The sequence below is a fragment of the Clarias gariepinus genome, chromosome 12 (assembly GCF_024256425.1).
Source record: "Clarias gariepinus isolate MV-2021 ecotype Netherlands chromosome 12, CGAR_prim_01v2, whole genome shotgun sequence".
NCBI classification, from domain to species: Eukaryota; Metazoa; Chordata; class Actinopteri; order Siluriformes; family Clariidae; genus Clarias; species Clarias gariepinus.
The window spans coordinates 4,690,064-4,716,441 of record NC_071111.1 but is presented as its reverse complement, the minus strand read 5'-3'; the positions used below and the strand labels follow the sequence as shown (position 1 = coordinate 4,716,441).

Here is a 26,378-nt window from a genome sequence, read left to right as displayed (position 1 = left end):
ATTATTATACATTTTTTTCTTTTATAATTAGACACTACATTTATGAATAGTGCAATTAAATAATTAATAAGTTTTACACTCACAGGTCAGCAATTATCAGGAATATTGTGTTAAATTTGGTTGTTGTAAAGAGTTGTTGGCTGAGAGGAACTGTGGCATGTCTTTATTAGCACTATGATTGATACAGATTCTACCCGTGATGGATGAACAGAGGTGATAATCAGTAAATGCTGCAGTGTTGATGTGGTGTTCAGAAATATAAACACTAATACTGCTGCTGGAGCGCGCGCCACTGAATGAACTCTGTTCTCCTCCCCCCCCCCACCCCTGTAGTCCCTGCGAGCGCGCGCGGGAAACCCCACACAAGGCGAAGGCGGTGGACGTCATAATGGAGAAGGGCGTGATTAGCTCTAGTGGGCGTGGTTTCCGCGAGAGGGGCGGGGTTACGGCAGTTCTGCCAAGGCCGCCATTTTTTGCACAGGATTGAAGGGATCCGGGGAGAAAAAAAATTAACAGGGTCAAAAACTGACCTAAAACTAGATTTTGAGTTTTAAAAAGCGTCCGGGTTCACAAGAGTAAACCACAGAGATCCGGATAAGGCCGGCAGTGTCAGCTTTTGGACGTTTTTAAAGCGCATTTTGTTGAACACATCCGCAGTGGAGAGTATTGTTTTGGTCCTGGTCTCCATTCAAGCCTATTACAGTGGACACTGATCCAGGTATGTGCTCTCATTTCGGGGTAAAAACCTGCACCTGTGTGGACCTGGGCCACCCCAATGGCTTGTTTTTATCAGGTTACAGCTCAAACCACCTTGTTGGCTAACATGAGCTGACCCTGTGCTGGAGTCAACATGTCTCTCTCTCAGTGTGTGTGTGTGTGCATGCTGGAGAGAGAGAGAGAGGGCTGATGGAAAAGGTTAGGGTTTTAATGTGGATCTCACTGTGTGTGTTTTATATATAATACGAGGTGTGTTTTGTCGCGCTTATTTGGTGACACAGATTCCTCATATGGTTGTATTTTGGCTGAGAATGGCTTGGCAGAGAGCCAGAGGTGTCACAGCTAAGCTGGCTAGTCCTGTAAGCCCCCTCCTGGAAATAGTCATTTAATAGTCAGGTCTGTTTCAGAGCTTTCTGTCTTCTTATTTACTCATTCGTCAAATAATTTATTAATTAATTACATCCTTGGTTTAACATTTCAAATGTAACAAAACGAGGGCTCCTTACAAAAGCAGGACTAAAACCCCTGCATATAAGGTTTAAAATCTCAGAAGATCTGTGCATTTATTATAATGGATTAAATACTACAATATTAAGACTCAAGGAAGTCTTAATCTTAGTGCTGTGTAGTGTGTGTGTATACACATATACAGCACTGCTAGCATAGCATAGCACAATCTTTTACAACAGTAATCTATCTATTTCTATCACACACACACATATGTATACAGTGCAGCTACAAGAAAAGAGAAAAACAGAGGTAGGATTTCGGTTTAATTTACAAGACAATCATACTCTCTTTCTCTTTGTATGTGTGTGTTGAGCACAATGTAGTGGCTGTAACAGATCTCATGGAGCTCTCTGACCTGTATATGAAACCAAAATTGGTTGTAAAGTGTGAAAACCCTGAAAGCAGAAAACCCTGAATGCATGTGGAGAGGAAAAGAAAAGAAGGGATATGTTAGAGAGAATTAAAAATAATACAAAATAAAATAATAAATAAGTGTGATGGAGGAAGGAACAACAAACATTTCATCATGAATGAGGGAGAAAGACTTGCATGGTTTATAAATCTATGTCTTTAGTCCTGCGTATGTGTCTCTATGATGATTTTTTTTTTTATTGTTAAAAAAGCATCCTGGTTTCAAAGGTTAATTCCTGAAATCATGGATTTGTCTATTAACCTCAAATATACCAACAGTACAGCTTGATATATTTATCTTAATCTTAAGATTTTACAGATATTCATACATAATTGTAATAATATTAGCAATAACAAACATTGTTTCTATTATTGTTTTTTTTTTTTATAATTAATTATATTCAATATTATTAATATTGGCTATCGTAAAAAAGATTTAGCATTTTTTCCAAATCCACCTAGAACGACACATCCACCTTTAAATAGTTGCATTATATTACCAACATAAATATACCAACAAATAAATATAACCAACCCCATTACTTCATCAACTTAGATTATTTTATACATTTCCATCCTCACTACTGACCCAAAAAATACCAAATATTTTTATAATTCCATATGAACTAGAATATTACACCACAACCTGTGTAAAATATTTATTTTAATAGTTTGTGTGTCGCATTATTTTTCCCCCTTTTAGCGCACGAGCGTAATTCAATCCGCGATGCGTTACGTATTAGCGTTAGAGTGTTAGCATGATTAGCTTCACCTCTCAGTCTGGTTTAAACCGCGCGCTTGTGAGAAATGCGTGTTAGGAAAGCGTAGTTTAGTAAAGTAGTCAATGTTGAAGGAGAAATCGATACTTGTATGGAGAAATAATTCAGTTAGCTGCCTAACTCTGACAGGCAAGCTAGCATGTCCGCTTTTTGTGTTGTTAGCGCTGACTAGCCGCCGTCGTCAGCAGCTAAAACAAACATTAAACACGGTGATGTTCCGGGTTTTACACTGATCACAAAGCTGTGGTGGTGAGGAATAATACATACACATATAAACCGACTAACAGTAAACTAGACTCAGCGTTACACAGGGCTGTTTCGGTGTCGCCGATGTTAAACTCTCCGGCTGTAACGAAAATGGCGGCGACGCTGTTGGTAACGGGGGGAATCCCAAATGGCGCGTATAGGGCACTACGTAGGGAGTGAAAAGGCGTGATGTCATGCTGTGGGTAGTGTACTAAAATAGAAGCCGAGGAGGTATTTGGGACCGAGCCAGCGGATTGGTAATGCCTTCTCCCAGTGCCTCCCCACACCCCGAAAGAGGATCAGCCGCAGCATTATTACATCTCTAAACACACACACACACACACACACACACTGAAGCATTCAGATTTATAATTCATATTACTGTGGGTGTTTATACAGGGGTTATTACAGGTGTGTGACCGTGTAGAGGAGATGTACCGACAGCATGGTGCAGCAGAGCAAATAACGTTTTATACACACACACACACACACACACCTACGACATTACTCATATAGCATAAAATTAATAAATAAGATTTTCCTGTGTAAAACATGGCTTTATTTTGAGTGTGTAAATGTATATAATATAATATTCACTGTAAAAACTTGTAAAATATTGTCTCAATAAATAATACAAAAAAAATAAAAATAAAATGTCTTTCTTAAATATGTTTTTGCATAAAATAAAATATATAATATTCCTTGAGTAAAAATAAATAAATAAATTTAGCAAGTGCCTATGGTTAGGTTAGGGTTTATTCTACTTGTATATAAAATTAAATAAAAAATGTCGACCACTTTGCTCATATATATTCTTCAGCTATTAAAATTAAAAACACATGGATCTATTTTAAATATAGTATTTATGATGTGTGTAAAAAAAGAAAAAAAAAAAGGGGGGGTCTATATGAGTCCTTTTTATATATTTGTAAAAAAAAAAAAAAACATGGATTTTAAAATAAATATCGTTCACTTTAATATTAAAAACAATAAAATGTCTTTGTTTATCACTTTGCTCATATACTTTTAAATCTTTCCTTATTTTAAATATGACTCTGTGTGTGTGATTCTCTTGCAACAAATATTTGAGCAAAGTGGCAAAAAAATAAGACTTTTTTTAATAAACACACACTATATATAAAAATAAAAAGAGTTTCCATGGATTTATTTATTTAAAATTTTTTAGACCTAGACAAAAAAAGCGTGTTGCTGATGCGTGTTTGACTTCCTGTGGCATTTATTTTGTAAGATCCCTGAACACATGACGTATGTAGAATTGAGAATGATCTTCAGGTCACGGTCTGGATGAGGTTAGAATATTCACGCGTCGTTATATAAACCGCTGTAACGATGAGGAGCGAGGAGGCACGGCTCTCTGCCCACCCGACCCGACCCGACGCACCGGTGCCCAGCCCCAGGCTCGCTTCTGGCCGGGTTTCCTCCCGTGTCCGAGTTACATAAAGCCGTAACTATGCGTCACTTTGTGGACAGAACAATAGGGGGATTTATCGCCGGCTCGGCCGCTTCACCCCTCTCTCATGCTTTGTCATCCAGAGATCAGATCCAGAACTCTCTGCTGTTTGACTCTCACACATTAACAGGTGAATAACAGCGGATCTGGCTGGCTGCGGCACTGTGCTTCTCTCAGGTGTGTGTGTGTGTGTGTGTGCATGCACACATGTAGACATGTCAGAAGAATCAACAGGAAACGAGACTGCATAAGAGCACGCCCGACAGCACACGCTCAAACATTTCTACGTCTTCCTGTTTGTTTTTGTTTGTCATAGCATCCAAAAAAAAGTCTGATCACATGACTAATAGACCATGTGACACGTTACACACCTCTTATACGACCACCGTTCGTGTTCTAGAACGTTTATAAGCTGTTAATAAATCTTTGCAGGGTCGTTTATGACCATGCGCAAATCTGTACGCTGGAAATAAATCATTAATAATTCTAAGCTGTAATTAGAGCATTAGTTCAAAGAGCTCAGAGGATCAGGAGGTCATGTGACCCTTTTAAAGAAGGATGGAAAATAGGATAGCGAGCTTTAAAGCTTTTGTTGATTTTGCTATGTATTTTTCATTTAATTAGCTTTTTGTTACACGTGCGTCGCTGCGTGTGAGTGAATATTTCCAGATTATATATAGATTAAATATCTTAATAAATTTTCTTTGTTTGATGTTACCATGGTTATGTGTAAACATTAAAGTTATCAATGTGAATTTGTTAATTTCTAACTAAGAAATATTTCAAAATCGTTAAATTTAAAGCAGTCGCTGTTCAATTGAATTGATGTTTATATATACAATAATCTAGATTATTGGATAAATTTCTTCACAGACTTGTGTTACAGAGTTTATAAAGTAATAATCTGATCATTAACATCATCGGAATCAAATTGTGCGATTAGGCAGAAAGTGAAACCCGGTCCTGCTGCAGTGTTTTCTCCCGTGGAGGATCGAAGGATGCTGCAGATCCGGTTAGCCGTAGGTCACCAGATGTGCCCCGTGAGGAGGAAGTGTGAGCAGGTGATTTGTGTATCTGTGATAGAAAGGGTTCAGCAGTGTGTATCAGTAGAAGTGTGTGGAGATGATGGAGCTGACGTTGTACCTGTTTGTGGTGTTAAAAAGTCACTTCAGGTAATCATGTTGTCACAAACCATGAGGTAATGAGTGAATCTCTCCACACACACACACACATACATCGGGGTCACATCCAGGTAGGAGGCGTGGCCTAAACGTTTATAGGTGGAGGTAGATGTTGATCGTCATGTAGAAGGTCTGCACTTTAACTTGGTGTAGACAGTCTGATAGTTGTGGTGGCGATGATGATGATGATGTAGACAGTGTGATGAAGTTGAAGCATGATGATGCTGCGGAATGTCTGATGATGCTCAGGTGGAAAGTCTGAACTTTGAACTTTATCTAGAAGTTCTGGTGATGATGATGTAGAGGTTTCAATAATGTAGAAGGTCTGCACTAAACCTAGTGTTGAGAGTACGATAGTGATGTGGTCTTAATGCAGAAGTTGTCATTATGATAACGATGTAGAAGCTGCGATGATTTTGGAGGCCTGATTGTGATGCAGAAGGTCTGAAGATGGTAGTCAATAGATGTCCTGGAGTAAAACTTAAAGGTCCTACACATTATATTTTTCATTAAATTTTAATATGATCTTTAGGGTCCTAATGAAAAGTTTGTATTATACGTTAATTAAAAATTCAAAAGGATTGTGTAAAAAAAACACTACTTTTACCTGGTAAAAACTAGCTCTGTTCTCAGCAACCTGTTTCAGTACATGCTAATTTAAATGCTCATGACCTCTGCTGAGCCCGCCCCCCCCCCCCCCCCCGTTCTGTGGGGCGTGACACGTCGGGTATAGCGACTGAAGTGTAGTCCAGTGCGGGCAATGCTTTGGACTGCATTACCCACAAAGCATTGCCACGCAGTGCTTTGTGGGTAATGCAGTCCAAACTGGAAAACTATGGATTATAGAGCCTGAGCCTGTTTTCTTCAGTCGTTTTTGGTTTGATTTAAGTACGGAACCTACGCGGAAGTTTGTAATATCGCCTGACAACGCAAAAATTAAAAGAATGGACATGCATCGACCCGTTTGTCTTTCTCATCACTGCATGTGCATGAATTAACGGGCTGTTGCGCTGCCGCGAGCAACAACAAGAAAAGCGGAGAAGCTAACCGAGAGAGATACGGACGCGATGTGTTTACTGATGTGTTTACATCACTTCTTAATCTTCGACAGACATCGTTATAAACCATCTAACGTAACAAAGGTAAGCATAATATAGTTTTCCGACTACGTACACAGTATGCAACTAGACAATCACCTCAATGCATTGTTTATTATAAACGGGCGATTAGGGATTATATAGAGACGGATGTACACAGAGAAGAAGCCATAACCATGTTCTATGAGAGTGTAAGTTTACTTACACTCCGCATTCATCGTGATTATTAGAAAAGGCGATCTGCAAAGAGTCATAGTAAAATAAATCACACTCACCGAGCCTGGTGAAGATGAAGCAGGAACACGAAGCACTAGTACAGATCCATTTTTAGGAGCAGCTTCCTAGTAAAACCTGCTTTATATTGACCCGCGTTTATAAAGCAGTCTGGTGAAAAATGATTATCGCAAACATGAACGCATTTAGGTAAATCAGCGGGGACGTTAGCTTTAAAAACTAAATTCAGCCACTGCGTCCTCAGTGGCTCAGATACCTAACCCTAGGTAGGTACCCTAGGTCACTAACCCTAGGTAGTGAATGACGACTGCTGTGTTCGCTATTACACCCAACAACTGTACACAACACTCGCTTAGGCGTCATTTTGCTCCAGCGGCAAAAAAAAAAAAAAATGGCCGACAGCGTCTTCTCACTCGGGGCGGGTCTTTGCTAAAACACCAGTGTCAATCAACTTGTATAGGAGCGGCCTCTGTCGGTTTGGCGTCACATCGACAGGCTTTTGCGATTGGCCTGATTTCAGAAGGGGGATGTTACTGTAATAAACGAAAAGAAAACCACTGGGCGGCTCTTTATCATCGTAGAGTGGTTGTGTACGCACTCTCCTAACACACAGTTCAGTCCAAACAGCTTAAAATAGTGCATGTAGTGCTGTATGACCCCTTTAATGTAAAAGGTTAGACGGTCGTAGTATAGAAGATCTAATAATTATGATGTAGAGGTTGTGATGATGATGATGATATAGAAGGTCTGATGATGTGGAAGATCTGCACTTTAACCTGATGTATACAGTCAGTGATGGTATAGAAGTTGTGATTATGATGATAATGATGATGATGGTGTGTGATGATTTTAAAGGACTGATGGTGGTCATGTAGATGTTTTGAACTTGATGTAGAAGGTCAGACAGTAGTGTAGAAGGTGTGCTCTTGACCTTGATATCGACAGTCTGATAGCGATTATGATTTAGAAGTTGTGATTACAACAATGATGATGATATAGAAGATGATTTTCAAATCCTAATGATGTAGAAGATCTGATGGTGATAATGTAGAAGGTCTAAAGCTGATGATGATGTTAAGGTTTTGATCATGTAAAAGTTCTGATAATGTAGAAGGTGTGATGATGATGGTGATTTAGAAGGTCTGATAGTGATCATGTAGAAGTTTTGGACTAGAACTTGATCTTGGTTTGAAAGTGTGATGATTATAGAAGGTTTAATAATGACGGTGATGTAGAAGGTCTGATTGGGATGAGAGTGAAAGGTTAGAAGGTCTGAGCTTGAACTTATGTTTGGCGTAAAAGTTGTAATGATGATGGTGTAGAAGGTCTAATGGTGACAGAAGCAGGTCTGATGATGATAATATAGATCAGGGCTCATTCATGTCCAGTTCTGGAGGCCCAGGTTCCAGCACACGGTGTAATTCACAAACTCACCCACTGGACCTAGTCATTAACAGATTAGTCGAATCAGCTGTGTTTAAACAGAGCTTTCCACAAAGCATGCTGGACACTGGTCCTCCAGCACTGGAGCTGGACAAGCTCTGATGCTCTAATCATGGTGACAACATCAAAGGTCTGAACTTTTGACGATGATGTGGATGTAAAAGGTGATGGTGAAGTTGAACGGTGATGTAAAAGATCTGATGGGGAGGTGATGTAGACGGTATCATGGTCATGATGTATATGGTCTGATGGTGGTGGTGTCGAAGGTCTGATGGTGGTGTGGTGGTTGTTATATCTAACAGCAACAACTAATAATCTCCTTTTCTACACTTGGCGACACACACACACACACACACACACACACACACACACCCCTCCGTACACCTGAGCTCCTAAGTATCCAGGTGACGATCACTCCCCAGGTGTGCACGCCCCTGTGGAGCAGCTGCTGTTGCTATAGAAACAATAGCATGTAAGATCGTGCAGATTAATATAATGTTTGAGTTTCAGTTTGTACAGAAATTTACCCCTGTGTGTGTGTGTGTGTGTGTGAGACTGAGTTTTACTGTACAGAAGCAGCATGAAAGTGCACATGAAGGAAGTGAGCAAAATCAGATTAGACCTGAACCCAAACCACAACCCAGCATCTGTCTCTCTCTCTCTCTCCATTGCTAACTCGTTAGCATTTTAGCACAAATGTACCAGAAGCTAAAGGGACAGATCAGAAAGTATATTTACCTTCATATGTCATGTGTGAATGTGTGTGTTGACATATGTGTGCCTCCATCCTCAGAGACACAGAGATGTGTGTGTGTGTGTGTGTGTTAGTACAGCTGGTGGCATTGACTCTTCATGTCTCAGGTGCCTCACCTCTGATCACCCTAGACACACACATCGAACCCAGACATGACAACAAGATGTACACACCTCCCATCCCACAAGGTTAATGCACTATTTTACTGAGCATCCAGGCCTATTTGGGGGGAGTCGGGACTGAGCATCCAGGCCGTTAGTGGTGGAGGGAGTCGGGACTGAGCATCCGGGCCGTTAGTGGTGGGGGAAGTCGGGATCGAGCATCCGGGCCTGTTTGGGGGGGGGAGTCGGGACTGAGCACCCAGGCCGTTAGTGGTGGGGGGAGTCGGGACTGAGCACCCAGGCCGTTAGTGGTGGAGGGGAGTCGGGACTGAGCACCCAGGCCGTTAGTGGTGGGGGGAGTCGGGACTAAGCATCCGGGCCTGTTTGGGGGGAGTTGGGACTGAGCACCCAGGCCGTTAGTGGTGGGGGGAGTCAGGACTAAGCATCCGGGCCTGTTTGGGGGGAGTCGGGACTGAGCACCCGGGCTGTTAGTGGTGGAGGGAGTCGGGACTGAGCAGCCGGGCCGTTAGTGGTGGGGGGAGTCGGGACTAAGCATCCGGGCCTGTTTGGGGGGAGTCGGGACTGAGCATCCGGGCCGTTAGTGGTGGAGGGAGTCGGGACTGAGCATCCGGGCCGTTAGTGGTGGAGGGAGTCGGGACTGAGCATCCGGGCCGTTAGTGGTGGGGGGAGTCGGGACTAAGCATCCGGGCCGTTAGTGGTGGGGGGAGTCAGGACTGAGCATCCGGGCCGTTAGTGGTGGGGGGAGTCGGGATCAAGCATCCGGGCCTGTTTGGGGGGGAGTCGGGACTGAGCACCCAGGCCGTTAGTGGTGGGGGGAGTCAGGACTGAGCACCCAGGCCGTTAGTGGTGGGGGGAGTCGGGACTAAGCATCCGGGCCTGTTTGGGGGGAGTCGGGACTGAGCGCCCGGGCCGTTAGTGGTGGAGGGAGTCGGGACTGAGCATCCGGGCCGTTAATCGTGGAGGGAGTCGGGACTGAGCACCCGGGCCATTAGTGGCGGGGGGAGTCGGGACTGAGCACCCGGGCCGTTAGTTTTAGGGGGAGTCGGGACTGAGCAGCCGGGCCGTTAGTGGCGGGGGGAGTCGGGACTGAGCACCCGGGCCGTTAGTTTTTTGGGGGGAGTCGGGACTGAGCACCCGGGCCGTTAGTGGCGGGGGAAGTCGGGACTGAGCACCCGGGACGTTAGTTTTAGGGGGAGTCGGGACTGAGCACCCGGGCCGTTAGTGGCGGAGGGAGTCGGGACTGAGCACCCGGGACGTTAGTGGCGGAGGGAGTCGGGACTGAGCACCCGGGCCGTTAGTTTTAGGGGGAGTCGGGACTGAGCATCCGGGCCGTTAGTTTTAGGGGGAGTCGGGACTGAGCACCCGGGCCGTTAGTTTTAGGGGGAGTCGGGACTGAGCACCCGGGCCGTTAGTTTTAGGGGGAGTCGGGACTGAGCACCCGGGCCGTTAGTTTAAGGGGGAGTCGGGACTGAGCATCCGGGCCGTTAGTTTTAGGGGGAGTCGGGACTGAGCATCCGGGCTGTTAGTTTTAGGGGGAGTCGGGACTGAGCACCCGGGCTGTTAGTGGCGGGGGGGGGGGAGTCGGGACTGAGCACCCGGGCCTGTTTTTAGGGGCTTATGCAGTGTTCGGGTCATTCGCTTTCTAGAGGGTCTTGGCACAGTGTTCTGGCCTGTCAGAGGGGTCGGGCCGAGGACGATCTTGTAATAAAGAAATGTATTTATTTAATTTAATTTGGTAACAATTTTACTTCAAACAAGCTATTGCTGCAATAACTTACTTGAGCACATGACTCCAGGGGCCGCTTGTAGGTGGTTAGAGAGGGTACCTGTGCGGTTGGGCCGTTTAGAGGCGGTCGGGGAAGAGTGATTCTTTCTCTCTGAATTATTTTGCCCTTAAAACCCCCTGCATGCACGTCTGTTTAAATTCTTGTCTTCTTCCCTCTCTCTCGCTCTCTCTGTGTCTTTTGGCATAGCCTCCTCCCTTTCCGTTGTGTGTGTGTGTGTGTGAGAGAGAGAGAGACAGAGAGAGAGAGAGGGAGTGAGAGCGTGTGTGTGCGTGCTTTATTTAGGATGTACACAAGGAAGGAAGAGAGATCCGGCCGAGACGGAGGTGGAGACAGAAGAAGGAGGAGTGGGGGCCCCTCTCTCTCTCTCTCTCTCTCTCTCTCTCTGCTCTGTGTGTGTGTGTGTGTGTGTGTGTGTGTGTGTGTGTGTGTGTGTGTGTGTGTGTGTGTGAGCGTGCGCAGGCTGTGTTCTTATTTAATAATAGAGGAAGGAACCAAGGGCATGAGTTAAGGCAGTTAGTACTGTACACTACCCCTTTATTAGTTCTCCGTCAATAACGTCTGGAAAAAAGAGAGCATCTCTCTCCCTCTCTTTCACTGTGTGTGTGTGTGTGTGTGTGTGTGTGTGTGTGTGTGTGTGTGTGTGTGTGAGAGTGAGTGAGTACTTGCATGCATTCTTGAGCTATGACGGCAGCAAGTAGAGAAAAGGGCTCTGTGTGTGTGGGTGTGTGTGTCTGTGTGTGTGTGTAAGCTAGAAAAACCAACACTTTGATTTCAGAGGAAACTACTCACACACACTCCTTCACTACTCTCTCTCTCCATGTCTGTGTTTGTCTGTCTGTCTCTCTGTGTTTGAGTGTGTGTGTGTGTGTGTGTGTGTGTGTGTGTGTGTGTGTGTGTGTGTGTGTGTGTGTGTGTTTGTTTTCAGGTTATAGTAACTTTCCTAAAGCAGGAGTGAAGTGTCTCACTAAACCCCGAGCTCTCACCTCATGACTGGATTATACAGTAATGCCACTGGAGACAGTCAGACAGACAGACAGACAGACAGATGATTTGATTTTGTCTGTATGCTGTTGTAAAAGTGGTCGTGTTACAACACCAGACATAAAATGTACAAGCTTTACAGTCATACAGGTTGATAAGTGGAGAGACAGGTGGAAAGATGGGCAGACAGGAGTAAGGCAGGCGAGAGAATGGACACATTCTAAAATAAAAGAGACAGACAGATAGGTCTAAAGACAGATAGACAGAAATGTCTACAAGCTACTGGGCTACAGACAAACGGGTCTTTGGACTGGCAGACAGACAAACAGGTCTTTGGACAGGCAGACAGACAAACGGGTCTTTGGACAGGCAGGCAGACAGACAAACGGGTCTTTGGACAGACAGGCAGACAGACAAACGGGTCTTTGGACAGACAGGCAGACAGGTCTTTGGACAGACAGGCAGACAAACAGACGGGTCTTTGGACAGGCAGACAGACAGGTGGGTCTTTGGACAGACAGATGGGTCTTTACAGACAGACGGGTCTTTGGACAGGCAGACAGACGGGTCTTTGGACAGGCAGACAGACGGGTCTTTGGACAGGCAGGCAGACAGACAGACGGGTCTTTGGACAGGCAGACAGACGGGTCTTTGGACAGGCAAGCAGACAGACGAACGGGTCTTTGGACAGGCAAGCAGACAGACGAACGGGTCTTTGGACAGGCAGGCAGACAGACGAACGGGTCTTTGGACAGGCAGGCAGACAGACGAACGGGTCTTTGGACAGGCAGGCAGACAGACGAACGGGTCTTTGGACAGGCAGGCAGACAGACAGACGGATCTTTGGACAGGCAGGCAGACAGACAGACGGATCTTTGGACAGGCAGGCAGACAGACAGGTGGGTCTTTGGACAGACAGATGGGTCTTTGGACAGACAGATGGGTCTTTGGACAGGCAGACAGACGGGTCTTTGGACAGGCAGACAGACGGGTCTTTGGACAGGCAGGCAGACAGACAGACGGATCTTTGGACAGGCAGACAGACGGGTCTTTGGACAGGCAAGCAGACAGACGAACGGGTCTTTGGACAGGCAGGCAGACAGACGAACGGGTCTTTGGACAGGCAGGCAGACAGACGAACGGGTCTTTGGACAGGCAGGCAGACAGACGAACGGGTCTTTGGACAGGCAGGCAGACAGACGAACGGGTCTTTGGACAGGCAGGCAGACAGACGAACGGGTCTTTGGACAGGCAGGCAGACAGACGAACGGGTCTTTGGACAGGCAGGCAGACAGACGAACGGGTCTTTGGACAGGCAGGCAGACAGACAGACGGATCTTTGGACAGGCAGGCAGACAGACAGACGGATCTTTGGACAGGCAGGCAGACAGACGAACGGGTCTTTGGACAGGCAGGCAGACAGACGAACGGGTCTTTGGACAGGCAGGCAGACAGACGAACGGGTCTTTGGACAGGCAGGCAGACAGACGAACGGGTCTTTGGACAGGCAGGCAGACAGACAGACGGGTCTTTGGACAGGCAGGCAGACAGACGAACGGGTCTTTGGACAGGCAGGCAGACAGACGAACGGGTCTTTGGACAGGCAGGCAGACAGACAGACGGGTCTTTGGACAGGCAGACAGACAGACGGCAGACCGTTTTATGGACAGTTGACAGACAGATGGACACACAAGTTTTGTAGACAATCGGGTCTACGGACAGACAGATCTATAGACAAATAAACAGACAGTCAGTTCTACAGGCAGATTTACACACTGTCCATGTGCCAAGGTGAGGTGGGCGGAGCCTGTAACCCAGTGATGAGTGAGATGCTGAATGAAGAGTTTAGTAGAGAAGACCTAATACTCTACCAAAAAAAAAAAAAATGATTCCAATTGGCTGAGAGGTACTCCCTGGCTGTCAGTCATGGTGTTAATCCCGCCTCCTTTACAGCCGCAGAGGTTTATCCTGCCGTCCCCCTGACGCACAGCGCTCTCTCTCTCTCTCTCTCTCTCTCTCTCTCTCCCCCGTCTGTTTCCCTCACTTAGCCACACCGGCCCTCTGTGCATTTGTGTGTGTGTGTGTGTGTGCGTGTGTGAGAGAGAGTTGAGAGTCTTTGTGAGAATACTTACTCTCTGAGCAAGGAGGAGAAAAGAGGGAGGGAGGGAGAAGAGACAGCCTCCATGTTGTGTTTTCCTTTCTTTTCATTCATGGCGGCTGTGTGTGAGTGTGTGTGATTGTGTGTGTGTGTGTAGCAGCTCCACTATGTGGTGTGAATGTGTTACTGCACTGTGCTGGATGGCGGTGCTTGGTTTATGCAGAGTCTCTCTCTGTGTGTGTGTGTGTGGGGGGGGGGACAGGCTAAATGTATAGATTTCCAGCGCTGATTGATTTATTTGTTAAACTTTATATATATTTTTAAAAATTGTGAGGACTGTAGTCCAGAGCTGAGATTTAATCAAATTGAATCGATTATACAAATGAATCGTTTTTTTGTTGGTCAGTTTGATTCACTGAATCGACTCACTTCATAAATGATTCAGTTTTACTTTCAGTCGTTTAGTACAGTAAGGTTCAGACACTTTTTCGGAAAATACAACGGCATACATCAAAATACTTTGACGCGAGAGCGTGTTGCTTTTTGTACTTTTTGATTTCATGAGCAGTTGGTTTAATACTGCCACCTGCTGGAGTGGAGTGTGGAGCAAAACACTAAACAAACACGAGTTACACTTGTGGGAATCGAACCCATACCCTGGTGGTGCTAGGCCACAGAGCTAACCGCTACACCACTGCACCGCCCCTTGTATACACAAATAAATAAACAATAATAAACAAAAAGTCACAACGCGAATCAACAAGGTAATAGTGGCGGGAATCGAACCAGCGACATCCTGATACCCAGGTGTGATTCCATCTGTATCGCAATTCTGTAACCATCACGGTTATAAAAATAAATATCCCGATTGAATATAAGTTAGTTTTTTACAATTTAATTTACAATTAAAAATTTTTTCTTTCTGCAGATGTTTGTGAATAGTTTACAGCACCACCTGCAGGATTGTAGAGGAATTGCAACATTTCACCTCTTGTGTGTAACAAATGTAACGAACATAATACGGACTGAATACTTTTCCTTTTATCCCTCTCTGCAAACTACCCATGATTCACAGCTCTCTCTTTCACACACACACACACACACACATGTAAAAGAGAAAGTTCTGCTTTAACTCCTTGTTAGGGTTATAACAATGTGGATGTGTGTGATGATGAAATGCGTGTGTGTGTGTGTGTGTGTGTGTGTGTGTGTGTTTATACGTTTCCTCTGAGTCACAGATTCTTGGCACTCAGCTCGTTCTCTTTCCTGTTTATGCTGTAGTGTGTGTGTGTGTGTGTGTGTGTGTGTGTGTGTGTGTGTGAATGTTAGTGTATATACATCAATCTGTTCTCCTGATTTTTGTATGGAGAGTATTACTGCTGTTATTAACACTAACTCTTTCTCCCCTGTCTCTCTCTCTCCCTCTCCCCTTGTCTCTTTCTCTCCCCCTGTCTCTCTCTCTCTCCCTCTCTCTCCCCTTCTCTCTCTTCCTCTGTCTCTCTCTCCCTTGTCTCTCTTTTTCTCTCTCCCCCTCTCTCTCTCCCTCTCTCTCCCCCCTGTCTCTCTTTATCTCTCTCCCCTTTTCTCTCCCCTTCTCTCTCCCCTGTCTCTCTCTCTCTCTCTCTCCCCTGTCTCTCTCTCTTGCGTCTCTTTCTCTCTCCCCCCCTCTCTCTCCCCCTGTCTCTCTCTCTCTCCCCCCCTCTCTCCCGCGTGTCTCTCTCTCCCCACCCTCTCTCTCTCCCGTGTGTCTCTCTCTCCCGTGTCTCTCTCTCTCTCCCGTGTCTCTCTCTCTCCCCTTCTCTCTCTCCCCACCCTCTCTCTCTCCCTCTGTCTCTCTTTCTTCCTCTCCCCTTGTCTCTTTCTCTCCCCCTGTCTCTCTCTCTCTCCCTCTCTCTCCCCTTCTCTCTCTCCCTTGTCTCTCTTTTTCTCTCTCCCCCTCTCTCTCTCTCTCTCTCTTCCCCCTGTCTCTCTTTATCTCTCTCCCCTGTCTCTCTCCCTCTCTCTCCCCTTCTCTCTCTCCCTTGTCTCTCTTTTTCTCTCTCCCCCTCTCTCTCTCCCTCTCTCTCCCCCCTGTCTCTCTTTATCTCTCTCCCCTTCTCTCCCCCCTGTCTCTCTCTCTCTCTCTCCCCTTCTCTCTCCCCTGTCTCTCTCTCTCTCTCCCCTGTCTCTCTCTCTTGCGTCTCTTTCTCTCTCCCCCCCTCTCTCTCTCTCCCGTCTCTCTCTCTTGCGTCTCTTTCTCTCTCCCCCCCTCTCTCTCTCCCCCCCTCTCTCTCTCCCCCTGTCTCTCTCTCTCTCCCCCCCTCTCTCCCGCGTGTCTCTCTCTCCCCACCCTCTTCTCTCCCGTGTGTCTCTCTCTCTCTCTCCCGTGTGTGTCTCTCTCTCCCCCCTGTGTCTCTCTCCCCTTCTCTCTCTCCCCACCCTCTCTCTCTCCCCCTGTCTCTCTCTCTCTCCCCCTGTCTCTCTCTCTCTCCCCCTGTCTCTCTCTCTCCCCCCTTCTCTCTCTCTCTCCCCCTCTCTCTCCCCCTGTCCCCCTCCTCTCTCTCTCTCTCAGGTGGAGTGGATGCATTTAGATGTGTGCCATGCGTGCAGTGGTTGGTATGCGTCAGTGTTTGGGATCGCTCGGCTCTGCTCTCAGTAGGACTCCGCACTTGCAGCACAGAGCGTCATGAGCTTAGTCATCCCAGTGGGGGTGGACAACATGGCTGCCGGCTCAGAGTGTGTACCTCTCTCACACACACACACACACATCTCACACACACACACACACACATGCCAGTGTCTGACCACTGTGCCTTCTTTTCCTCACTGACCTGTCTGTCTGTCTAGCAGTCTGTCTGTGTCTTCATCCCTCCGTCTGTCTTCTCCTCCATCTCTCTCTCTCTCTATTTCTGTGTCTCACTTATTCCTCATCTTTTTATTTTTATCTCTTTTTTCTGCATCTTCTTCACTTTTCTTCTCTCTCTTACTCTCCCCTTCATCTTTTTTATTCTTCTCTTATTTTACTCTTTTTTTCCTTTCTCGTTTTCTGTTTGTCTTTTTGCTTTGCTCTTCTCTCTCTCTCTGAATCTTCTTTTTTTTTCTCTTTCTTTTTCTGCGTCTCTCTCTTTTTATCTTCTTTTCTTTCCCCCTTTTATCTTCTTTTTTCTTTCCCCAACTCTTTTTTTTCTCTCTTAGTTTCTATTATCTCTTGTTTGCTGTCTCTCTTTCATTGTCTCTCACTCTCTCTCTCTCCATCTCTCCATGTAAATACATATAAAAGCAGCACACTGCCTCCTCCTCCTCCTCCTCCCTCCATCCCTCCCTCCTTCTGCCCAGGCTTCTGTTGCCAGGGTGACCTCCTCGGCACTGCTGGGCCTGTCTCCATGGTGATGGCTGAGTGACAGCTGGGCCTTTGATCTTTTGTGTGTGTGTGTGTGTGTGTGTGTGTGTGTGTGTGTGTGTGTGTGTGAGTATGAGAGAGAGATGAAGCTGTACTGCAGCTTGTGATGAATTCCAAGTCAGCATCACTTACACCTTTGTCTGTCTGTCTGTCTGTCTCACCATCACTTTGTCTGTCTGTCTCTCACCTTTACTCTGTCTCTCTCTCTCTTACCATCACTCTGTCTGTCTGTCTCACCATCACTCTGTCTGTCTGTCTCACCATCACTCTGTCTATCGGTGAGACAGACTCACTCTCTGTCTGTTTGTCTCACCATCACTTTGTCTCTCCTTAGTTCTGTCGTTCTATCAGTCCGTGTGACCCTACAGCCCGTTATTTAACTTTACCACAGCACAGCGTGAGTTACCCGCGCTCTACAGCCGTGTCTTTAACCTTCAGGCACCCGTCCACTTCATTTCAGGCAATCGTTTGAGAAAATATATACACATGTTAATCACATCACTTTGTCTGTCTGGTACACCAATCACTTTGTCTGTCTGTCTCACAGTCACTCTGTCTGTCTGTCTCACCATCATTCTATCTGTCTGTCTGTCTCACAGTCACTCTGTCTGTCTGTCTCATAGTCACGCTGTATGTCTGTCTGTCTGTCTGTCTCAGTCATTCTGTCTGTCGGTCTCAAAGTTACTCTGTCTGTCTGTCTCACCATCACTTTGTCTGTCACTCTGTCACCATCACTCTATTTCCCTTTCTGTCTCTCTCTCAGTGACCTTTGCTCACCATCACTCTGTCGCTCTCTCTCAATAAATTTCTGTCTGTCTGTCTCACCATCACTCTGTCTGTCTGTCTCACCATCATTCTGTCTGTCTGTCTCACAGTCACTCTGTCTGTCTGTCTGTTTGTCTCACCATCACTTTGTCTGTCTGTCTCACCGTCTCTGTCTGTTCCACCATCACTCTGTCTGTCTGTCTGTCTGTCTGTCCGTCTCACAGTCACTCTGTCTGTCTGTCTGCATGTCTGTCTCACAGTCACTCTGTCTGTCTGTCTCACAGTCACTCTGTCTGTCTGTCTCACAGTCACTCTGTCTGTCTGTCTGTCTCACCATCACTCTGTCAGTCGCTCTCTCTCAATAACTCTGTCTGTCTGTCTGTCTCACCATCACTTTGTCTGTCACTCTGTCACCATCACTCTATTTCTCTTTCTGTCTCTCTCTCAGTGACCTTTACTCACCATCACTCTGTCTGTCGCTCTCTCTCAATAACTTTCTGTCTGTCTGTCTCACCATCACTCTCTTTGTCTGTCTCATAGTCACTCTGTCTGTCTGTCTGTCTCACCATCACTTTGTCTGTCTGTCTGTCTCACCATCACTTTGTCTGTCTATCTTACCATCACTCTGTCTGTCTCACCAGTCACTCTGTCTGTCTCACCAGTCACTCTGTCTGTCTCACCAGTCACTCTGTCTGTCTCACCATCACTCTTTTTGTCTGTCTGTCTCACCATCATTCTGTTTGTCTCACCATCATTCTGTTTGTCTCACCATCATTCTGTCTGTCTGTCTGTCTGTCTGTCTGTCTCGATGTCACTATCTGTCTGTCTCACCATCACTTTGTCTGTCTGTCTGTCTGTCTGTCTCACCATCACTCCGTCTGTCTCACCAATCACTCCGTCTGTCTCACCAATCACTCCGTCTGTCTCACCAATCACTCCGTCTGTCTCACCAATCACTCTGTCTGTCTCACCATCACTCTTTTTGTCTGTCTCATAGTCACTCTCTCTGTCTGTGTGTCTCACCATCATTCTGTTTGTCTCACCATCATTCTGTCTGTCTGTCTCGATGTCACTATCTGTCTGTCTCACCATCACTTTGTCTGTCTGTCTCACCATCACTTTCTCTGTCTGTCTGTCTCACCATCACTTTGTCTGTCACTCTGTCACCATCACTCTATTTCCCTTTCTGTCTCTCTTTCAGTGACCTTTGCTCACCATCACTCTCTGTCGCTCTCTCTCAATAACTTTCTGTCTGTCTGTCTTACCATCACTCTCTTTGTCTGTCTCACCATCATTCTGTCTGTCTGTCTCAGTCACTCTGTCTGTCTGTCTGTTTGTCTCACCATCACTTTGTCTGTTTGTCTCACCGTCTCTGTCTGTTCCACCATCACTCTGTCTGTCTGTCTGTCTGTCTGTCCGTCTCACAGTCACTCTGTCTGTCTGTCTGCATGTCTGTCTCACAGTCACTCTGTCTGTCTGTCTCACAGTCACTCTGTCTGTCTGTCTCACAGTCACTCTGTCTGTCTGTCTGTCTCACCATCACTCTGTCAGTCGCTCTCTCTCAATAACTTTCTGTCTGTCTGTCTCACCATCACTCTCTTTGTCTGTCTCATAGTCACTCTGTCTGTCTGTCTGTCTCACCATCACTTTGTCTGTCTGTCTGTCTCACCATCACTTTGTCTGTCTATCTTACCATCACTCTGTCTGTCTCACCAGTCACTCTGTCTGTCTCACCAGTCACTCTGTCTGTCTCACCAGTCACTCTGTCTGTCTCATAGTCACTCTGTCTGTCTGTCTCATAGTCACTCTGTCTGTCTGTCTTACCATCATTCTGTTTGTCTCACCATCATTCTGTCTGTCTGTCTGTCTGTCTCGATGTCACTATCTGTCTGTCTCACCATCACTTTGTCTGTCTGTCTCACCATCACTTTGTCTGTCTCACCAATCACTCCGTCTGTCTCACCAATCACTCCGTCTGTCTCACCAATCACTCCGTCTGTCTCACCATCACTCTTTTTGTCTGTCTCATAGTCACTCTCTCTGTCTGTGTGTCTCACCATCATTCTGTTTGTCTCACCATCATTCTGTCTGTCTGTCTCGATGTCACTATCTGTCTGTCTCACCATCACTTTGTCTGTCTGTCTCACCATCACTTTCTCTGTCTGTCTGTCTAACCATCACTTTCTCTGTCTGTCTGTCTGTCTGTCTGTCTCACCATCACTTTCTCTGTCTGTCTCACCATCACTTTCTCTGTCTGTTTCCCATCACTTTCTCTGTCTGTCTTACCATCACTCTCTGTCTTACCATCACTCTGTCTGTCTCACCAATCACTCTGTCTGTCTCGCCGTCCCTCTGTCTGTCTGTCTCGCCGTCCCTCTGTCTGTCTGTCTCGCCGTCCCTCTGTCTGTCTGTCTCACCGTCCCTCTGTCTGTCTGTCTCACCGTCCCTCTGTCTGTCTGTCTCACCGTCCCTCTGTCTGTCTGTCTCACCGTCCCTCTGTCTGCCTGTCTTACCATTACTCTTGTCTGTCTGTCTCACAGTCACTTACTCTGTCATTCTGTCTGTCTCACCGTCACTCTTTTTGTCTGTCTCAGTATAAATCTGTCTGTCCTTCTCATTCATTCTGTTTCTGTCTCTTTCAGCACCATCTGTCTGTCTCCCTCAGTATCTCTGTCTCTGTCTATATCTCTTACCCTCTTTTAGTATCATTATTTCTCTCTTTCTGTCTCTCTCTCAGTGACCTTTGCTCTCGTCCTCTTGTTTTTACGTGTCACTGTAATGCAGAAAATTTCCCCGCCATTTTTTCCTTTCTTTTCCATTTGTGTGTGTTTCCCTTCCTCAGTGTGTGAGTGTGTGTGTGAGTGTGTGTGTGAGTGTGTGTGTGAGTGTGTGTGTGAGTGTGTGTGTGAGTGTGTGTGTGAGTGTGTGTGTGAGTGTGTGTGTTAATCATTTGTAAATGGCTGCCGTGCCCTACGTTTAACTGCTGCCTCTTCCTGCCCTCAGTTCTTTGTCTTGTTTGACTTGTACACACACACACACACACACACACATATATAAACGCACACCCTCTCTAAGGCTCCGCCTCCGTTAAGGTGAACACACACTTTCACTTTGAGTGTTTGAGGAAGTGTGAGCTTTAGAGAGAGAGAGAGAGAGGGAGAGAGAGAAAGAGCACGAGGTGCAGGATGGTACGACTTATTTTATTTATTATGAAGAAAACGTGAGGGAGCGAGACAGAAGACATAAACGTAAGTGTGTGTGAGTAAGTGTGTGTGCAGGCGTATGTGCGTGCCTGTGTGTGTGTGAACATGTCTGATCTGTTTTCTGTTCATGTTTGAATCAACAGGTGCGTGTTTGTGCATGCGCGCATGTGTTTGTATGAGTATGTATTATAAGTGTGTGTATTTATATGTTAGTGTGTGTGTGTGTGAGTGAGGTCATGCGTGTCATTATCATCTCATGTAATTGTGATTTGTGAGGAACTGTCAGACTGAAGTGAGAAACCATTTTACTTTCTATTCATTTTTCCCCCCTTTTTTCCTCTTTTTAAATTTTTTTCTCCCTCCTTCTTCTTTGTTCCTCTCCTTAGTTCTGTCGTTCTATCAGTCCGTGTGACCCTACAGCCCGTTATTTAACTTTACCACAGCACAGCGTGAGTTACCCGCGCTCTACAGCCGTGTCTTTAACCTTCAGGCACCCGTCCACTTCATTTCAGGCAATCGTTTGAGAAAATATATACACATGTTAATGAGGTGTAATAAATATTAACAGGAGTGTAGCGAATATTAACGAATACGTAATAAATATTAAGAGGAGTGTAGCGAATATTAACGAATACGTAATAATATTAACAGGAGTGTAGCGAATATTAACGAATACATAATAAATATTAAGGGGAGTGTAGTGAATATTAACGAATACGTAATAAATATTAACAGGAGTGTAGCGAATATTAACGAATACGTAATAAATATTAACAGGAGTGTAGCGAATATTAACGAATACGTAATAAATATTAACAGGAGTGTAGCGAATATTAACGAATACGTAATAAATATTAACAGGAGTGTAGCGAATATTATTCAGTGCGTAACAAATATTCAAAAGCGAGTAGCGAATATTAATGAATAGGTAATAAATAGCAGCACAAAAGTAGTTAATATTAATGAGGTGTAACAAATACTAACAAGCACATTTGTAAATATTACCAAGCGCATAATAGATATTAACGTGAATATTAATGAGCGTTTAATAAATCTTATCATTTTGATTTATATACATTTTTATACACATTTCTATACTTTTAATTCTATAAAAGCGTCTTTTTCGACAATGACTGTTGTTAAAATCACTATATAAATAAAACTTTGAATTGAAAGTTTCGTAAATATTTTCAAGTGTTTAATAAATATTAACAAGCACATTGTAAATATTACTGGGCGTGTAATAAATATTAACAGGCATGTAGTGAATATTAATGAATACGTAATAAATATCATCAAGCACATCATGAATATTGCCAAGTGTTTAGTAAATATTACCGAGCGCATAATGAACGTTAAGAAGCGCATAGTGAATATTACCAAACGTGTGATAAACGTTAACAAGCGCGTAGTGTCTGTTAATGAGCATATAAAGTTATCTATACAGCGTTCTTTAAATATTTGTTGCATTATTATCAGAAATATGTCCTTTTTATTTTTATGCTAATCCCTGGAGTAATTTAAATATTAAAGAGTGCGTAATGACTATTAATCAGTGTCACACTTTAAAGTGAACATCACGACTAGCTGTGTGTACACGTGTGCGTGTGTACGTGCATCCGCGTGTATGTGTGCGTGCGTGCGTGCGTGCCTGCGTGTATGTAGTAATTGTGTGTGTGTGCGTGCGTGTGTCAATTAAATTGAGTTTTTTGTCTCTTTATACATTTGTTTTGTTTGTCTCCTACTGCAGAATAGTGTTTAATAGTGTTATTCTCTCTCTCTCTTTCTCTCTCTCTCTCTTTCCTGTTTTTATTTCCGTCAGTATGTTCACATGTTGTGTTAGTCTGACTGGAATTGCACTAAATCGTACTTTATAAAGTTGGACACTCACACAGACAATGTGGCTGGGACATGGTGCTCCACAGCTCCTGCGCTGGACCCTGATGAAATACGGAATTGAATTAAACTAACTTTAAGGAAGGCTGGACTCTAAAGTCTAGAGAGAGAGAGAGACCTATAGGTGGCGCTAATTAACTCTAACTGAAGGTGCAGTGCGGTACGGCGGTGTCTCGCCATATCAATGCCCTGTCTTACAAAATTTCAGAACTTTTCCTCAGCATACAAAGCATTTTTGTCATACGAGCCGAGCCGAATGCCGGCGAAGTCACGCGTACGTCCAGGAGACTGTTTGTGTCAGTGGAAAGCCAACCGAAGCGAGTTTGCGTATTTTTGTGTGTGTGTGTGTTTTTTTTTTTTTTTTGTGGGACGGATTAAACTCATAGGCTGAGGTACCGCTGTACTGAGGGGACATGTAGAGAAGAGAGATAAGATAATGTATGTGTGTGTAAGTGACGGATAAAAGCAGATCAAGAGTTCGAGATACAGAGCAAGATGAGACGAGATCAGGGAAGGAAGCATTAGATGTGTTATTTTTTTACTTTAAAGGAAGACTTAAGAGGCTGGGAAGATGAAGGAGAGTGAGATTTACTGTTGGCGGTAATGCAACTTACCAGCAGAAGACGAGGACGCTAACCATACAGCGGAGACGTCGGCCTTCGGGTAGCACTGTAAACATTTGTACAAGAAGTAACGCGTACAAGATTTATATATATATATATCACACAGCACGGAGAAAAAGGACGAGGGAGACAGTATGTGATGGGGGTTTTAAAAAAAGAGGATTTAAGCCGACAGGACGATGAGGGAACCCACAACCTGAAGGTGGCGCTAGTGAGCTAACGTAGAGGATCTCGACCGCTGGTAAACACCAAGACGAAAACAAGACTTGGGAAATGTCCTGCGATGTACAGTTGTCCATGTTCGCACAACTCCACATATTGTGCACTATGTTGGCTCTTTACCGCCACCTTCTGGTCGTGATCTTACTTCTCTTCCTGTCAGTTAAAATTCTCTTTATTAAATTCCGATTTCGAAAGTTTTCAAATTCGATGATGATTTTAGTTGAACTATGACATCACAGTTAGCATAACATGCTACGTAGCTTTACCATGTCATAGGGAAAAAAGGGAGTGCAGGGGAAGCGATCACACAGTGTAGTGGAGTCAGACTGTGTGTGTACTGGGACGCGAGCAGTAGGAGAGTTTAACATTAGATTGAGGATCTAACGTTAACATCTAACGTCTAATCTCCACTTAACCGTCTGAGGTACCGTGCTGTCTGTACGTCTGTCTGTACGTCTGTCTGTACGTCTGTCTGTACGTCTGTCTGTACGTCTGTCTGTACGTCTGTCTGTCTTTCAGTAATATTTGCATAAAGTGTGTTAGTTCATTCCTCTGTCTGTTCCACTCCCTTTGTCACAGTGTGGATCTACTGGTTTGGAACTTGCACCAGAGTGTGTGTGTGTGTGTGTGTGTGTGTGTGTGTGTGTGTGTGTGAGAGAGAGAGAGAGAGATAAGACGTTAGAACTGTTTCTTTTTGTGGAGAGATAGTGCACGGTTCTGTTATTTTACTTCCTATCAACTCCTCACACACACACACACACACACACACACACAGTTACATAACAATAAGAACACCCTCGTTCACGTCTTTACTCCCTTTGTGTGTGTGTGTGTGTGTTATTTCCTGCTTTTTTTCCACGTTTGGCTTTGCTGAACCTGTTCTGTGCAGTCTTTGCTCTTTCTCACACCCACAGTAAACACACACACACACACACACACACAGTGTTGCTGCCAAACCTGTTTCTCATGTGCTCTTTTGTGTGTGTGCGTCTGTGTGTGTGTGTGTGTGTGTTTGTGTGTGTGTTTTAGACCTGAATCTGTGGAGGCCAGCCCTGTGGTAGTGGAGAAGTCCAGCTATCCTCACCAGATCTACAGTAGCTCTCACCACTCACACAGCTACATCGGCCTGCCTTACGCTGTGAGTGTACACACACACACACACACACACACACACACACAGACACACCCAAACACAGTTTTCTTTGTCCTAAAAGAAATAGGCACATGCCGATGCACAATAATAGTGATGGATGGGGAAGAGGGTGCCAATACTTTGAGCAGCACAGCAAATAAATGAATTCTTGTACCCTGCTACAGAGTACATGACGCGTAGCTAACTGTGATCAGATGATCAAACTCCTTCTTCAATCAGCTCCTTCAGTGTCAGAAGAATCAAAGTTCTATTTATAAAAATGTATAAAAAGTTCTATTTATTCCTCGAAGGAAGTGCAGATGAACAGAACCGGAATGAATCACTGGATCGGACTGAAGTGAGTCGTTTAGATTAGAATTGTTTGTAATAGGAGATCCTGAGTCGAGTTTATTTCAATCTCTTCTTTCTCTGGAATTGCTAATGATTTAATGTATAAACTGGTAACTGAACTGAATTGATTGGGATTGTTGAATTATTGTTTTATTGAAATAAGAAGTAATGAATCTTAGCACTGTATCGTTTTTTAAAGAATCAAATCACTTATTTAATTGAATGCCAGTGAATTCGAGAATCAAAAACCTCTCTAAGTGCCTGGTTTCACCCCGCCTCCAGGTTCTAATGATCTGTTTTTTGCCCCTCCTCCTGTCATTGATTGCCTCGTTTCGCCCGCCTCCAGCTTCTAATTGCCTGCTCTTTTCCCACCTCCAATCCATGATGGCCTGGTTTGGCCCCGCCCCAGAATTCTCTGTGGGTTTGGAGACAGGTACCAAAGCTAGACTCGCTGGACCACCAGCGTCACATGACCGTGTCCACCCGTGACATCAGACGCTCTATAATGCACAGTGATGCGTAATAACCTGGTGAGAGAGAGGTTTAGCACGTGTACGTGACAATTACACATGCATTCAGCAGCTCAACATTAACTACCCAGATGCTTAGACAGTGTTATAGTGTTTATGGTCAGTTAGGTTCTGTTTTGCCTCACACACACACACACACACACACACACAGGTGCTGTGAAGCATAAATATCTCTTCATCTCTCACTTTCTTATTCCTGTTCACATGGTGTGAGCAAATATGTGTGTGTGTGTGTATATATATATATACACACACTCTAAACACCTGGCCCTAGAGCAGGACACACATGAGGACACCAGTAGAACAGTTCTACTGTCCAATCAGGTTCAGTCTTTCACACACATGACCTCTCAGACTCACGCAATTGGCACCAATTGTTTTATATATATATATATATATATATATATTTATTTAAATCTACTTAATAAACGTCCCACTCTAACATG

General features: G+C 44.8%; 1 protein-coding gene across 2 annotated transcripts in view; it reads left to right on the top strand.

Annotated features, from left to right (window-relative positions):
• The first annotated feature begins 453 nt into the window (after positions 1-453).
• Positions 454-26,378, top strand: part of kmt2e (lysine (K)-specific methyltransferase 2E) — a 43,872-nt gene continuing 17,947 nt past the window's right edge. Inside the window, exons 1-3 of one of the 2 annotated variants that reach the window (XM_053508438.1) lie at positions 454-718; positions 16,383-16,546; positions 24,949-25,057. In XM_053508438.1, coding sequence (XP_053364413.1) covers positions 16,497-16,546; positions 24,949-25,057 — 159 coding nt within the window. In that variant the 5' untranslated portion in view covers positions 454-718; positions 16,383-16,496. Of the gene's footprint in view, positions 719-16,382; positions 16,547-21,102; positions 21,224-24,948; positions 25,058-26,378 lie in introns of those variants that run through there. The other variant, XM_053508439.1, reaches the window with a different exon arrangement.